Source organism: Sinocyclocheilus anshuiensis, unplaced genomic scaffold (genome assembly GCF_001515605.1).
Source record: "Sinocyclocheilus anshuiensis isolate Anshui unplaced genomic scaffold, SAMN03320099.WGS_v1.1 scaffold617, whole genome shotgun sequence".
In the NCBI taxonomy this organism is placed as follows: domain Eukaryota; kingdom Metazoa; phylum Chordata; class Actinopteri; order Cypriniformes; family Cyprinidae; genus Sinocyclocheilus; species Sinocyclocheilus anshuiensis.
The window spans coordinates 1,007,351-1,022,545 of NW_015539890.1; the positions used below are offsets into that span (position 1 = coordinate 1,007,351).

General features: G+C 36.2%; 1 protein-coding gene across 1 annotated transcript in view; it reads right to left on the reverse strand.

Moving 5' to 3' along the window:
• Window positions 1-15,195, reverse strand: part of LOC107685784 (disks large-associated protein 2-like) — a 129,061-nt gene that overhangs the window by 48,773 nt on the left and 65,093 nt on the right. Inside the window, exons 3-5 of the mRNA XM_016482502.1 lie at window positions 12,046-12,260; window positions 6,572-6,728; window positions 4,432-4,651 (exon numbers count right to left, since the gene is read on the reverse strand). Coding sequence (XP_016337988.1) covers window positions 4,432-4,651; window positions 6,572-6,728; window positions 12,046-12,260 — 592 coding nt within the window. The remainder of the gene's footprint in view (window positions 1-4,431; window positions 4,652-6,571; window positions 6,729-12,045; window positions 12,261-15,195) is intronic.

The following is a 15,195-nucleotide window of genomic DNA, read 5'->3' on the forward strand; positions in this document are numbered from 1 at the left end:
TTTTTTTTTTTAGTTTGTTACTCAGACGCAGGCAGTGCGCTGCACGAGGCAAAAAAGTAATATAGCTAAAACAACCGCATAGCTCTTTAGTGTAGATGCATGTTGATTTTATCAGACGATGTCGTGATTATAAATGAGAGTGACTCCTGGTTAACATGTATTAAAAGGGGTTGTGTTTAGTCACTATTTAGTGTGGTATTTTTTGACAATATTCACTTATCATGACAGTAAAATAGGGCATTCTAAGTCAATATACTGCAGTATTTCCTCTCTCAATCAGTAGAAAATATGGTTAACACCCGGTCATGCATGAAAAAAAATACCGTCATGTACCGTGAAACCGGTATAATTTTGAAAAATACCGTGATATACATTTTTGGTCATACCGCCCAGCACTACTGCAATACGTGCCTGTAACAATGTAAAAAAACGTGGCTATGGTCATGCATTGAACATGCATTTTAGCGCCACTCACTGGACATTTCACTTTTAAAACTGCCGCAAAACATGCAATGAGGTACGTACTGTAATATTGGTGTTGCAGAAACGGTGCTACAAGCATGTATTTTCAATGAGCCTGGGTTGGAATCGTTTGCAGAAGTTTGTCACACCAAAATAACAGTGGGAACAGTGTTTCAACAGTGAACAAATTCTGGCCCCTTGCACTAAGTTTGCTATGGGGCCCACTCAAAATCACATTAATTTGGGGGGGGGGGGGTTTAGGCCCCCCAGAGAACATCGTTCTGGGCCCCTCTCAACCTCTGGTCCCTATGCACTTTGTCCCCCTTTTCCCCTGGTAGCCACGCCCCTGAATGGGATATTTCATAAGACTGGATGAGGTGGATATTTACCTCCACTGTAGGAACCAAATTTTGGCTATCATTTGTCAACAACAAAGCAGATCTTTACTACATGTGCAACTTGTGAATGACATTGTGCTGCAATATTTATCCATTAATATCCAAAAAACATTAAAGGCTAGAAGCGCCCCTGGTTTAATGAAAGGGTTCATGTTAAAAATTGACTAAATGAAATTCATTGCAGATTGTGTTGTCAGGGTCTTTCACTTTCTTTTACTCACATACATATAGCTTTCAGATATGTGTTTACACTGCCTTCTCACTCACGTCAAAGAACATCTCATCTGTTCAGCCTTTCCATCTCTTCACAGCATAACCAATAAAAAACAATATCTCAATGCTATTAACCACCTTTTATCAAATCACAGAGCATTGCGGCAAATGTGAAGGCTAATTTTAAGGATTGTCTTGTTTTTGTGCAACAGGAAAGATGAAAAGGCAATAACATGTCACGCAATCATTCAGGCAAGGAGATATGAACCCTATTGAATATGTTAAAAAGCCCATCTATCGAGCTGATTGGACCATGTGGAGATTATAGGGGCGGGATTAAGAAGAAACACGATCCAATAAAGTCCTTTGTGAGGGCTGCACCAGGCAGAGGCTACAATCCCACTGTCCATCACAGCTGAAATCTTCCACACCAGCTCTTACTTCCAACCGCATTTTGCTGGACACGTTTGTTCTCCAAGGATGCCAAAGGTTGGCATAAAAATGAAGAGAAATGTTAAAAGTGACCCAACCACATAAAAAAAAAAAATGAATAAGAATGTCTGTGACATGATGTCGATTACCACAGAATTTAAACTCATCCCTCAGTTTGTAAAAATAGACAAATAATGCATTTATAGGTATATTATTACACTTACGATGGATTTATATGGGGCAAGGCATTGCACCAGTATAAATACAAAGCATTGCAAAAATATCACCACAACACTTAAACATTACACGTCAACATGACACTAGTGTGATAACATCGCTAAAAATCGCTTCACAATTTTAGACTCTCCAGAATGTCTCGCCCCGTAGACTTTCATTGTAAGTGCACGTTTTTCTTTTTTTCTTTTGGTTAATTTTTTTGTTATATATCAAAATAATTTTCTGTGGTAATCAACAACATTTAATTCTGAAATAAAAAAATAAAAAATAAAATACTTTTGAAATGCCTTTTATCGAAAAGCATTGCTACTTTGGCAACTGAACACTGGATCTGACCTTTAGTGATGTGTCTTTCAAAGGTCTAATCCTGATTTAGTTGAGAAGGCAGTGCAAAAACACACATATCCATTGAAAGATGTATGCGTGTTGACATTATAATACCTGTGACAGGCATCTCTCCAGCTGCTTTTTTTCCCCTGGATCTCCTTCCTGTGATGGCCAACGAGGGGCCATGACGCCCACCCTCCCTCTCCACCATCACAGAACACCCAACACCTTACTCAATGATTTTAGCGGCAACTAAATTTAGCTTCATCTACTCGTGAATTTATGGGATATGCTTGATAACATTACTCTGATTGGTCATTGCTTTTGAATTAACTATAGAACCAGAGAGCATCAATACCAGAGCTCAAGCAATTATTTGAACTTTCTTAAAAGTCTTTAAGGGAAGAAAGCATCTAATTTAGAATCTACACATACACAAATTATGGTGCTCTTTGTAAATCCAAAGTAGTACAGGACTGCTGAAACAAGAAGTCCTCCCGAGTGAAACAGAGTGGATGAAATCCTTTTGAGAAAATGGTTTTGTCCTACAGCCGGTTGACTTGAGCTGACAGGGATTGCATACAGAGCCATATGTGGTGAAAGCACTTCAGCGGAGTGAGACGGTGGGATTGGAGAGCTCTCCTTTCTCCTTAGAGTCCTCGGTGTGTTGTCAGTATGAGTTTTTGACAGTATGAAGGTCCAATCAAATCAAACTCCAGTTTGAATAACAAACACAAAGAAGCCCACATTAAATAAAAGAAACAAAGTTTGACTAGAGCGACCAAACAAATCATACAAAACAAATTAGCATTTTGGTTTTCAAATGTAAACAACTGAAAAAAAAAGCATTTTTAGTGTCATTTGACATCAATTTGTGGCATTTCAATAGGGTTCATAGCTTTACTCCATGTGTACACCAAACACAGCAGGGGTGTTGGGACAGGGTGCGGAGGCGGCATTCTGCTTGCACAAAGAAACTGTGACACGTGATGCACACTTACTCATGAGTATGTGCTGCACAAAACCTCCACACTTGCTCTGTCAGGTCTTCCTAAACCCATTTAGGTTGTGAAAATTACTCATTAGTTAGGATTATTGTTAAAACTGGATTAGGATAATAGGATTTGTTTTCACCTCCAGTTTTTGAATTCATACAGAGATTATTAAATCATAATTCAATTAGCGCATTAACAAACCCACCAAAACCTAAATGACAGAAAAATTGCTCACATGCAATATTACGATGAAACTTTTTAAAACATTTTTTTCAATGCGAAAATATTCTACTATATTCTACTAAATATTCAACGCTATATAATGCAATATAATCATTAAAATAATAAACCAAGCCATTAAGTGGTTAACAGACATCTTTTTTTTTTTTTAAATAAACTAATATTTTCTATAAAATAAAGCATTTAACCATGTGGAGAGGTTGGCTTAGCATACAGAAGTAACTATATATAAATAATCTATATATAAAATAATCTAATATTCACTAAATATTATGCCTTAAACACTTGACATTAGCATTAGCATTTAGTTTTTAAATTTTTGTTCTGAGAGAACTCAAAAACAAGTGCTTATTGCTCTAATTAGTTTAGTTGAAAAATAAAAACTTTAATTTCACTAGTTTTTCAAGTAAATATCTTGATTTGACTTCTGAAGCATTGTGAATTTCTTTTGACTAATGTAGATGTTTTGTGCAACACATAATATCAAATAAAATTGATTATGTAGTTCACAGTCATTGCTTTGTGCATTCAGGACTGAAACAGCATTTAAAGTTTACCAAACCAAAATATGTATTTTTTTAATTGCTAATCCATTTCAATATTTAGAAGACAGAAAATAGACACGTTTTTAAAATTTAAGGACTGTGAACACGTCTAAAGCCGGCCTTCCTGCCCAACCTTAACCTGACTTTCTGTGCTGCGTGAAAATACTTGCCCATGGTGTGTTGCATGCTCTGGACAGCTGTGCTAGTTAAAAGCATGCTGAGTTGTGTCTCTGCCTAAGTCCCTCTGACCCCCAGTCTAGCCTGTCATTACCACTGGACCCAACCAATCACAAGCCCAGAAAAGGACACATGACTCGTGCAAAGGGAATTGCAGGCAACTGTCTCTCAACACTCGGGGAGCACAGACGCAGAAAAGCAAACACACACAACAGACAGGAGCTGACAGAAACGACATTCAAGTCAGTCATCTCTCAAGCACAAGGGAATCCCACTGTACATATGTAGGTATGCCAGAGTATGTAGTTCAGCATGTGCTGAATGTATGGCGGGTATGTGCTCTAAGCCTTTTCTCTCTCTCTCTCTCTCTCTCTCTCTCAGGTGGGATTTGAGGCATACGGTTACCTGTTGTGGATCTGAGAGTTGAAGTGACAGTAGAAGATGTCATTGAAGGCAAGCAGTCGTCATCTTGGGAATACCCAGCCTGAATTGCACGCAGGTAACTGTGGCTTCGAGTGCGGAAAGAGCCAGGCAGGTCCAAGGCCTCCACGGCCTGGGATTCTACTTCGCTAAAAACGGACTCGCAAACTGACTCAAACTGGCCATTGACCTCAGTCTCACTCACCTGAGAGACAAAAACAGGAATAGCAGTCCTTAATTTTTCCTCTTCCTTTCTCTTTCTCACTTTGATTCTTCCCCTTTGCACAGTAAATATGAAGGAGTGTTAGCAGGAGGAATATACCACTGGCAATTTCCGACCTTGAGCGTCTCAGTAGAATTATGTCAAAAAGCAACAATATAAGAGAAAACATTTCAAACTGGAATATAATCTCATAATATGTAAATGAAGAAAAGCAGATTGTTTGAAGAACTTTCGGAGGGAAAATGACACAAACAGTCAACAGCAGCAGACAGCAAGAAAACAGAGATTTTCATAAACGGAGCATAAGAAGATGATGGCTAACTTTCCTAAATCAACTTCAATATTAAGCTAAAAGATATATAGTCTATGTAACTGTTAAATTACTGCTTTTAACTCTTCCTAGAACTACAACACAAATTTGAACACTTTCCCTACCCTAATTAAAACATTTTCCAATGTGTTTGACAGTTTGCATGTTCTATAAAACCTCCACAAAACATCTCAATTGTAACCTACTCCATCAATAATACCGCCACCTACCCAAAGCCCACATGAACTAACACTACCACAGCTCAACAGACCTTGACTTCAGCTTTCTGACGTCCTGTTTTAGCAATTGATTGTATGAACAGAATTTAGCAAGGGTAACCACATCAAGTTATTGTCTCTCTAACCAAACATGATAAAACATTATGTTCTTAAATAAATATCTCCACAACTCTGTTGGGACAAACAAACAAACATTCAAGTTTAAGGTGGTCAAGCTGGTCAACTAGCTCAAAATGTTTTTGGAACACTGTCAAGTAGCTAAACCAGCTTAGCCAAGATGGTCTACCAGCTATAACCAGGCTGATCAGGTACTGGGGCCTGTATCGGCCCTGTAAGATGGTATTTTGGGGGGGTCAACCACCTAAAACAAGCTGAGTTTTGGATAATAATTAATCAGCTCAACATATTCCCCACTTGCTTAGCCAAGGAAAGCTACAAATTCTAATCTGGTTGACCAAAATGGCATCCCGATTTGTCTTTGGAATGACCCAGCTGGTAGTTCTTTTGGTCAACCACCTAAATCAAGCTGGTTAATGAGCTCAACCTATTCCCCACTAACTTAACCAAGATGGTCTACCAGCTTTTACCAGGCAGGTACTAGGTCTCACTGGCCCTGTCAGTTGGTAATATGGGGGTTAACCACCTAAATCAAGTTTTTGAATATAGTTAATGAGCTCAACATATCCCCCACTTGCTTAGCCAAGGCGGTCTACCAATTCTAATCCAGTTGACCAAGATGACCTCTCAAGTTGTCCTTGGTCCACCCTGCTGGTAGTTCTGCTGGTTAACCACCCAAATCAAGCTAGCTTTTGGAAATGTATTTTATCAGCTTAATATCTCCAGCAGTTTAGCCAAAGATGTCTACCACGTCTAATCAGGTTGACCAAGATTAACTTCTCAGTCTTTCTCTACCTGACCAGCTGGTAGTTACGCTGGTCAACCACCTAAACCCCCTAAATTAAACTAGGTTTTGGAACATTTAATCAGCCCAACCTATTCCTCACTAGCTTAGCCTAGGTCATCTATCAACTCCAACCAAGTTAACCAAGATAACCTAGCAGATTGTACAAGACCCCAGAAGAAGTATTCAACTGTTCCACCTAAACCAACTTGGACAAACTTGGATCATCTAATGATCAGTCAACACCCCTTGATTAATCACAGATCATTCGACTTAAGGTAGCATAAAGTCTTCAAAAGTCTACTCTCCAAATCAGTTCAAGACGCAATCTAAGAAAAGAGCAGAACATCTCAGACCAAAGCCCTCTGCTTGAAACCACTTACTGTACGTAGATAGTCCTTGCTTGTACCTGTGTGTCAGTGCCATGTGGTGTTGCGAGTGGTTGGACTCACCTGGCTGACACAGCTTGCCTGACTGAAGGTACTGACTGCACGCATGTAGCTCTGGTTTCTGGAGCGAAACTGTGGAGGGTTGAAGTTGGTTGCTGGGTCCAGAGACACGCTGGGGTGAGGGCGCATATCTCTCCTTGTTTGCAAGTGGTAGCCAGAGCTAAATAGAGAGAATAACCAAAAACTAATGTAGCCAGAGAGTAACCTATTCAGTATTAGATTGAAGGGTCACTCTGCAATAACCACCAATGGTGAACTTTTGGCAAACTCTGAGGATATGATTTAAGATAAAGTGACTTGGTTAACAGCTTTGCCGTCATGAACCCAAATGTAAGACATTTTCAGTGTGTAATCTTATAAGCCACATATGAAGACAGATACACATCAAAATGAAGATGCAGCAAGCAAACTATTTTCCCAGAGGTGCGAATGAAAAATCAAACATTATGCTTGTTTTTTGGACAATAATGAGCATCAACCATCTTATTTTTACTATTTTTCCAAATTGGTTATTGCTTGGAATTTTTTTTGGTGTGATGGCCTAACAAAGAGCAACCGTCATGGGAAAAATCATGTGACGTTACAGCGAGGCCTCAGAACACACATTATCAGTGCTTCTAGTCTCAATCCAAAACCATAGACAGCAACTATCTGTCAGCAGAAAATACCAGGCAACCATATGGATAGGAGAGAAAGAGCGAAAGAGAAATCAGATGACATTTTTGAAGCCTCTAACACTTCCTCATTGCCAAGACATCTCAAACATCGACAGCGTTCCCTTCAACCTCAGTTCTCTCATCAGCAGCTAATGTGTGAATTCTCAACTACTTTCACATAAACATGACAAGAAAAATAATAACTTTGGTTCTTTTTCCTCAAAAGTGAAGTGTGTGATTTCTGAGACGACTGTTTTCAAACAGGTTTTCCTCTCTCTGCCATTAATTGGCAAACAGATACTGTACCATTGATACCCAAACTCACACCACTGATTGAGCCAATGTTGCTGTGTCTGGCTGTCTGGGATGCTCAAACAAACTTTTCAGGGTAATCAACTTTTAAATGGTTAACAAATAGTCATTGCAAATTAAGTCATTCATAACATTATACACTTCACCTTTAAAATGTACATAATCCAAAAGACGCAGGCATAATCTCAAACTCTGTCTCACTATTTTTTATAACCACACACAGCAGCCAAGACTTGTACCTCTCCTTTAAATTTTTATGAAATATCCTGACAATGAAAAAAGGAAGGAATTTGATGAACTTGATGGTCACAGTGTTTCCTGTATTATGCAAACTCATCTCAGCCATCATAATACAGTATAACCCAATTTAAACCTAGAGTCAAAATCAGTGCACTTATTGCACAAGTTATTCTGAGATGTCAGAATTACTATGAATTACTCATGAAGGAAAGACTCAGAAATGAAAACTGGACTTGTAGGTTGAGAAAATGAACTCTATGTGTAATGTTCAAAATCAACTATTACTGGTATTGTTATCTTTTTAAATGTAAGCAAAGGCCTTAAAAATAAAAATGCAGTGAATGAAATTGTGTGGGTGCATGCCCTATTTTAATAATATGTATTGAATGGAGATCATGGTACGGCACGAGAATGTAATAAAACAGAAGCTGTCATTTAAGTGTGTAATTATCTGTAATAATAGACATTAATTCCCTAGCTGTTAGCTGATTGATTAGACTGAAATTACTGAAAACGAGAAAGTAACATGATGTTGGTGCTTTACTTTCATGCACCTAAATGATAAAACGAGGAGCAACGGCCGACAGACTCGACAGAGTCTATAAAATGTCAATGGTTAATCTTAGGGTTAGTGTGGCCTGTGAACTGGAAAGTTACTAAGATCGCCTTTTCCTGTTGCCCTTGAACAAGATACCAAGTTTTTCTAGGACTGCCATTCATCAAGATGTAAAAAATTATCTCCCCTAATGAATATCAGGGACATCAAATTATCCCAACAATTTGGTCGTTTTGTCATTTCCTACTTACTTTCATAAGACCAATAATTTCTTTAAAACTTCTGTTATACAGAATAAAATAAAAAGTCAAACATGTTTGGAACAACATGAGAAAGAGAAAAAAACAGTGAACTATTCATTTTTAAGTGAAAATTTTCTTTAAAATAACCTATTACCTAATGTACATAAAAGATTATTTTACTCTAAGTTTATCTAATCGGCATAATTTTAAGTTCAAAAAGATACAGCATAGAATTGTGGGTAAGTTAGAATGGGTAATTGACATGGTAACTGATACCTTCCCTTGCTAAGAAAGTGCTCACTCAGAACACAAATGTAAAAATGAATGTGTCATCAGCAGCTATATGAACCCAGCTCCGGGTTTCTGAGTCTGCAGGATTTGTAGGCACCAAAGTCACACATAGAGCAACTATTTTGGGAAATACAGAGTTTGATGGTGTCTCTGGAGCAACCTAGACACCTTGTGCCTCATGTTGTTTTCCATTTTCAGCAATGTCGCCTCACACCCAAACAGATGCCCTTCTAATCATCAGTCTGACAGCAAATAAAAACGACTGTCTGGACAGTGTATCAACAAAATCCAAACTTTATGCTGTAGGCTAGCATTGGGAAAGTTACTTGAAGTAGTCAATTGCCAATAACTTTTTCTAGATTACTTAATGACCTTATTTACTCTGTCAGTACATTTCACGTTACGTATTTTACGTGCCCATGTCGCAATATCAAGTGACAGATATTTTTGTTATTTTTTATTATATATATATTTTTTTTTTTTTGATTGCAAGTACTGCCATTCTCAGTCTGTCAATACAGCAAAGGCATAAATGAAAAGTAAAGTAAAGTAAAATGAATAGAGATTTAGAAATTCTCTGACTTTAAATGTAGGTTTTTATTGAACCATCATTCAGGTTGAATATGTAAAATATAAAGAGTAGGCAAATCACCTCATTACACTGTAAAAAAAGTTTTCGAAGTTGTAGATAAAATAGATTATGTTTTATTTCTGTCTTTATGTGGTCACTGCACAATTTTGATCACGTCAAAACTTCAAATGTAATACAATGTGTTACTTTGCTGTTTCTTTGAAATTAATTGTAAAACTGACTATTTTTTTTTTTTTTTTTTTCCTCTCAGTGTACAAGAAAAACTATTTTCTGATTACAGTACAACATTACATACTTTATACTATGCTACACTCAAAAACGCAGGCCTCTTTTATTGTCAGTGTTTATGAAACCAGGAAGACAACATTGATATGACATTCACTAAAATACAATCAACAAACTCTGATTTGATCATGTTGTCCTTAATATTCTTATGTGGATTGCAACATTAAAATATTTTAGCTCTGTAATATTTGAGACACTCCTAGCATCAAAATCCAATATTCTTCTGCAGACTACAGAAAATTTCATACCAGCAATTGCATTAAGACAAGAGTCGATGATAGTTAAGCCCTGAGACGTCTTAATTAAGTGTCCCTATTGTTATTTAGTGGTGTCTCTTGCCCATAACATCTCATAGTGCACTTATTATAAGCACAGTCTTTGGGGCAATGTGGGTTAATCGTCTTTCAGGAAGGGCTCCATGGTGATAAATCATAATCTGAGCAACTCTCCAGCTCCTAGAACACACCTGTATGGGGCCAAATCTGCAAATCCAACACCAACATCTGCATCACTGCTATCGTCAGGAGTCATGGCTTTAAAGAATGCTGTTGGATACTGAGATGGCATGAGTGAGTTCTGTCACTTTTCTAGTTTTAAAGTGCCCAGAAGCGTGGCTGATGTATATTTGAAAAGCCAAGCTGTGAATGACAGCTGCTCTGTGAAGCTCTCTGGAAAACCTAGAGAAGATGTTGTTTGATGTTGGTGTTGCGTTTGGGTGGTTGCCAGAGAGTTGTTATACAATTCTTACAACGATCTGTTCAACGAGTTCAATTAAAATTATATTAATAATAATAAAATAAAAGTATAACTATAAAAAGTTATGATAATCTAAACAGAAAGAAATATTGTGTGGAAATTATTTATATAATTCCTTACTGCTCTACTGTAATGTATGCGTATACATTTTGGATATTGCTCTTGTATATGCCTTTTAGAAATAGTAATTTATTGAACATGTGACACGTGTGCCAATAGTTAAAGCCACACTCAAATATGCTGATGACAACACAGTAATCGGGTGTTAAAAGAAGTAAAATGTATAAAGGTGTGGTGTGCAATAAAGCACAGGATTCAACTATTTGTTAAAAAAAAAAACAATCCCATCACTTCATATTCCAGATCACCCAGAGCCTAAACTGATCCACCAGAGCCACAAACAAATTCTAAGTTTGAACTATTCCTGAGCTACAAACATCATATATAATATATCATTCAGATAAGAAGAAGAACTACCCTCATGCACAATCACACCACAGTGAATGAAAAATCCCTCATTCAGTTTAACAGTCTGCTCTCCCTTGTGTGGCCATGCAGGGATGTAAAGTACTACAGTAACTCTACTTCATTATGCTACTATTTTGCTCTTTACTCAAGTACTATTCAATGAAACTTTGTACTTTTCTGCTCAGTTACATTTCCATATGTAGGCCTATATAGAGTAAGAGTGAAAAGATTAATGTATAATATTACTGTATAGTATAAACCATGATCCATTTTTAAGAATTGTTTGATAAATAGAAATGATTTTAAATAGATTTGATGTCAGATCTAGGCAGTTTCAGTTGAACATAGAATTTCAGAGTTTGATTAAACAGATTTGTGCATCAGCGTTACTTTATCAGGAAATTTTCTATTGATTCAGCTAGACTATTTCTGAAGAAATAAAAAAAATATACATCCTTAAAGGGACAGTTCACCAAAACAATGTCAATTTTATCACACCCCCTCATGTCCATCCAAACCTGTACAAGTCTATTTTTCTGCAAAACACAAACTAAGTTATTTTGTAACACTTTTATGATCATACAATGAAAGTAAATGGAGTATAAAACAACACTGAATTTCATTGCAAGGACAAAAAAACAAACAGATTTTTTTATAAAGTATCTTGTTTTGTGAAAAAAAGTCATACAGGGTTAGAGTTAAACTATAACTATAATTTCTCTTTTACACAATTTACAACCCTACAATACGTTTTTACACCCTGTGGCCAGGCCTCATAAGCTGTTGACTGCGCTGAATATGGTCTAAAGCACACAAGATAATAAGACTATTAAGAGAACATACAGTACACAATTTCTCTGCACATTAATATTGTCCTCAGCGATGCTCAAACACCACAGAATCTACACTTCACAACTAGCTGATTCTAATGAGCACTTCTGCAAACGCCCTGGAAACAACTCAAGCTTTTGAATTTAGCAGAAACAGTTTGATAAGGCAGGAGGATAAACAACGGCCAAGACAGTCTGTGGGCAGCTCAGCATTGAAAATGAGAACAATAAAGATCTATTGAGACTTACCTTTGGGTGTCTATATGTGGCCTCTGCATGGCTGATTTAAGGACAAGGGCATCGGACCGCACAGTCTTCTGAGGCGACGTCTTGGAGCTGGTATCAGACTCACCACTATCATCGTCTCCCATGGCTTTGACATAACTACTGCTACGCATCCGGCGACACGGGATCTCCTCGTCCTTCTCAATCCCTGGATAACCCTCCCACTCATCCTGAGGCACCTGCAGGGATACAAACACACAGCATCAAAGCCTGTTCTCGCACGCCGAGCGAGAGAATACTGCACCTTTCATCACACATCACGTCAAGCTGTTTGTTAAACCTGCCATATGCAGCTAATTTTCCCCCAATATTCCAGGAACTCCCAGTGGCTTTATTATTAGCAAGTACAAAAATGTAAATAAATATATAAACAGATTTTTTAAAAGTATTGACCTTCTTAATTCTTTTTTTTTAAGTGAAAAAAAATTTTTCAAAAAAAAAAAAGAGGATACTATGGAAGCCCGTTTCCGAAACACAATTGCGAGATAAAAACTCGCAATTCTGCCTTTTTTTCTTTATGTCTCGCAATTTGCGAGTTTATATCACGCAATTCTGAGAAAAAAAGTCAGAATTGTGAGATAAAAAGTCACAATTACCTCTTTTATTTTTTATTCAGTGGCGGAAACGGGCTTCTATAGGATACAATTATACATAAACAAGTTTAAATAAAATAAATTGATGTAAAAATGTAAAAAAAAAATGTAGCTAAATGTAACAATAAATTGATTTTAAAAATAAGAAGCTAAAGAAAAGTTGTCAAATGGGTTAAAAAAAGCAATTAATAAGTCGCTTTTAAAATTATTTAATGTTTAAATAAAATTTTATTTTATTGTTTAACTAAAATTAAACAAATTATTTAAAAAACAAAACTGGGCAACACTCATGTATAATGCATTATAAAGGCATTTATAATGTATGTTTTAATGCATTATACAGTATATTTTCATAAATGAAATTTAACCAAATTTAAAATGCATTATAATATTTGCAAATTTCATGACTTGTTTAATTACTTTACATATGTCTTGCTAGATTTGTTTGCTTGTCATATGTTATAAAGCATTATGCTAAAAGCATAACAATGAATATATAAATTATAATTATAATTGTAATACATATATAAGTAGAATATATATAGTATTATAACTGTGGTTACAATTGTTCATGAGATCATAAAATGCTTTATAAGGTGCATTAATGCATTAAAACACTTTTTTATATAACATAATATTTAAAGGGTTCAAATAAAGTGTTACCAAAAACAATAAAATAAAAAATATATATATTTTTTTTCATTAAACTACTTTTCAAATGAACACACACACACACACACACAAACACTACAGATAGATAGACAAAGAGATGATAGACAAAGAGATAGACAGACAGATAGACAGATAGATAGATAGATAGATAGATAGATAGATAGATAGATAGATAGATAGATAGATAGATAGATAGATAATTATTTTTCATCTCATTTTATATTTAAGTGGCATTCATAGCCCTCCAAAAACAGAGACCAATTAGCAAGAGGACATGAAGAGTTGAGTCAGAGAGCTTTGGACTCAGATTCCCACAGAAAACCTGGATCCCATACACGCTTATCTTTCAGTCTCTTGATAGTAATTATGTAGACTTATTTATTTAACTAACATTTCAATACATCATGACCTACATATTGTAAAAGAAATGATATGTTTGTTTTGTGAGGCAATCAAATAGCGATCAGGTCAGTAAATGATAAAACTGGGATTTAGCATGGTTGTATTATGCAGGTTCAAAGAGAATATAAAGTGATATAAATGACTAGCGGAAGCTACTCTCAAATGCTCTACAGCTCTATTAGCGCGGTAATCGTTTCTCAGGGTGATGTCAGTAAGAGAACATTTGCTCGTGATGAATCTCGGCTTTCGGAAGCCAATTATTTCATAGAGGGAAGCTGGAGTTGCTATGTTATTTTATTAATTTTAGCAATAGCACATACACACTGCGGAAGGTTGTCACTCGTGATCTAAGTGCTTAATCCATTTCTGTATACAAAACGTGGTTCTTTGTGAGAGTGACACATTATACCATGGAATTCAAAAGCAACAGCACTTTACAAGACTTCATTAAAAATAAAAAAACACGCTTAATTATTGGCATTCATGTTTGTCATTTACAGTCATTAAATGCTGAAGCTATAGTTATCAATGTTTGACTCCATTATTTGATACAGAATCAAAAGAAATACATTTTAGCAATATACAAAGTTTACTTATGGAAATAATGAACTTTAAAAGAATATACTCGTGTGAACTGAATGTAGTATTTCCAGATACTTACTGTAAGTGCAATTAAACAAAACTGTATTTTAAATTTATATTAGCTGAACTTTAGAGTACTTTCTTTCCTCATTAAGTACATCTTCATATGTAATTTCATAATTACTTCTATTGTCTTTGAAATATGGTTAAAATATTCTGCTGAATGCAGCTCATGGCTCTTTCTAAATGTCATATTCTGGCCGCAGACAGTTCCCTAGCAGAACACGGCTATAATAAAACCACTGCGCTCACGCTTATTGGCAGTAAATCTGCAGTGAGAAAAAAACAATGGGTCAGGCAACCTAAAAGACCTCTTAACCTTAAAAATTCTCTTACGTCTGAACACAGCATTTGTTAACACCTCCAGTTTTGTTTTCAAGGGACAACGGTAGAAATGTGTGTAGGATGTAGCCATAGCAACCACACATGAATAAATATGAACACAGCATGCATATGCAACAGTGCAGCTAAGACTTCAGATGAGAAATAGATATTGTTTATACTGGAGGTAGTCAGAGCAATTTATTAAGAAGGAAACATTTCCATAAAATGTCATTCAACAAGGAATGTATATTCATGTAATGTGTGTCGCCATTATTTATGACTTTCTCTAGAAACAGGACACCCCAAACAGGTTATAAGCCATGTGTCCGACTGGTGCGCCAATGGCATCACACAAACCGTAACCTGCATACTATACTGTATAATAAGGTGAACTCAAAACCATCATGCCCTAAATACAAAATATTTATGCAAACATGTATCCAAGTAAACATTTCACCTCGCAATTAAGACATCAGACACA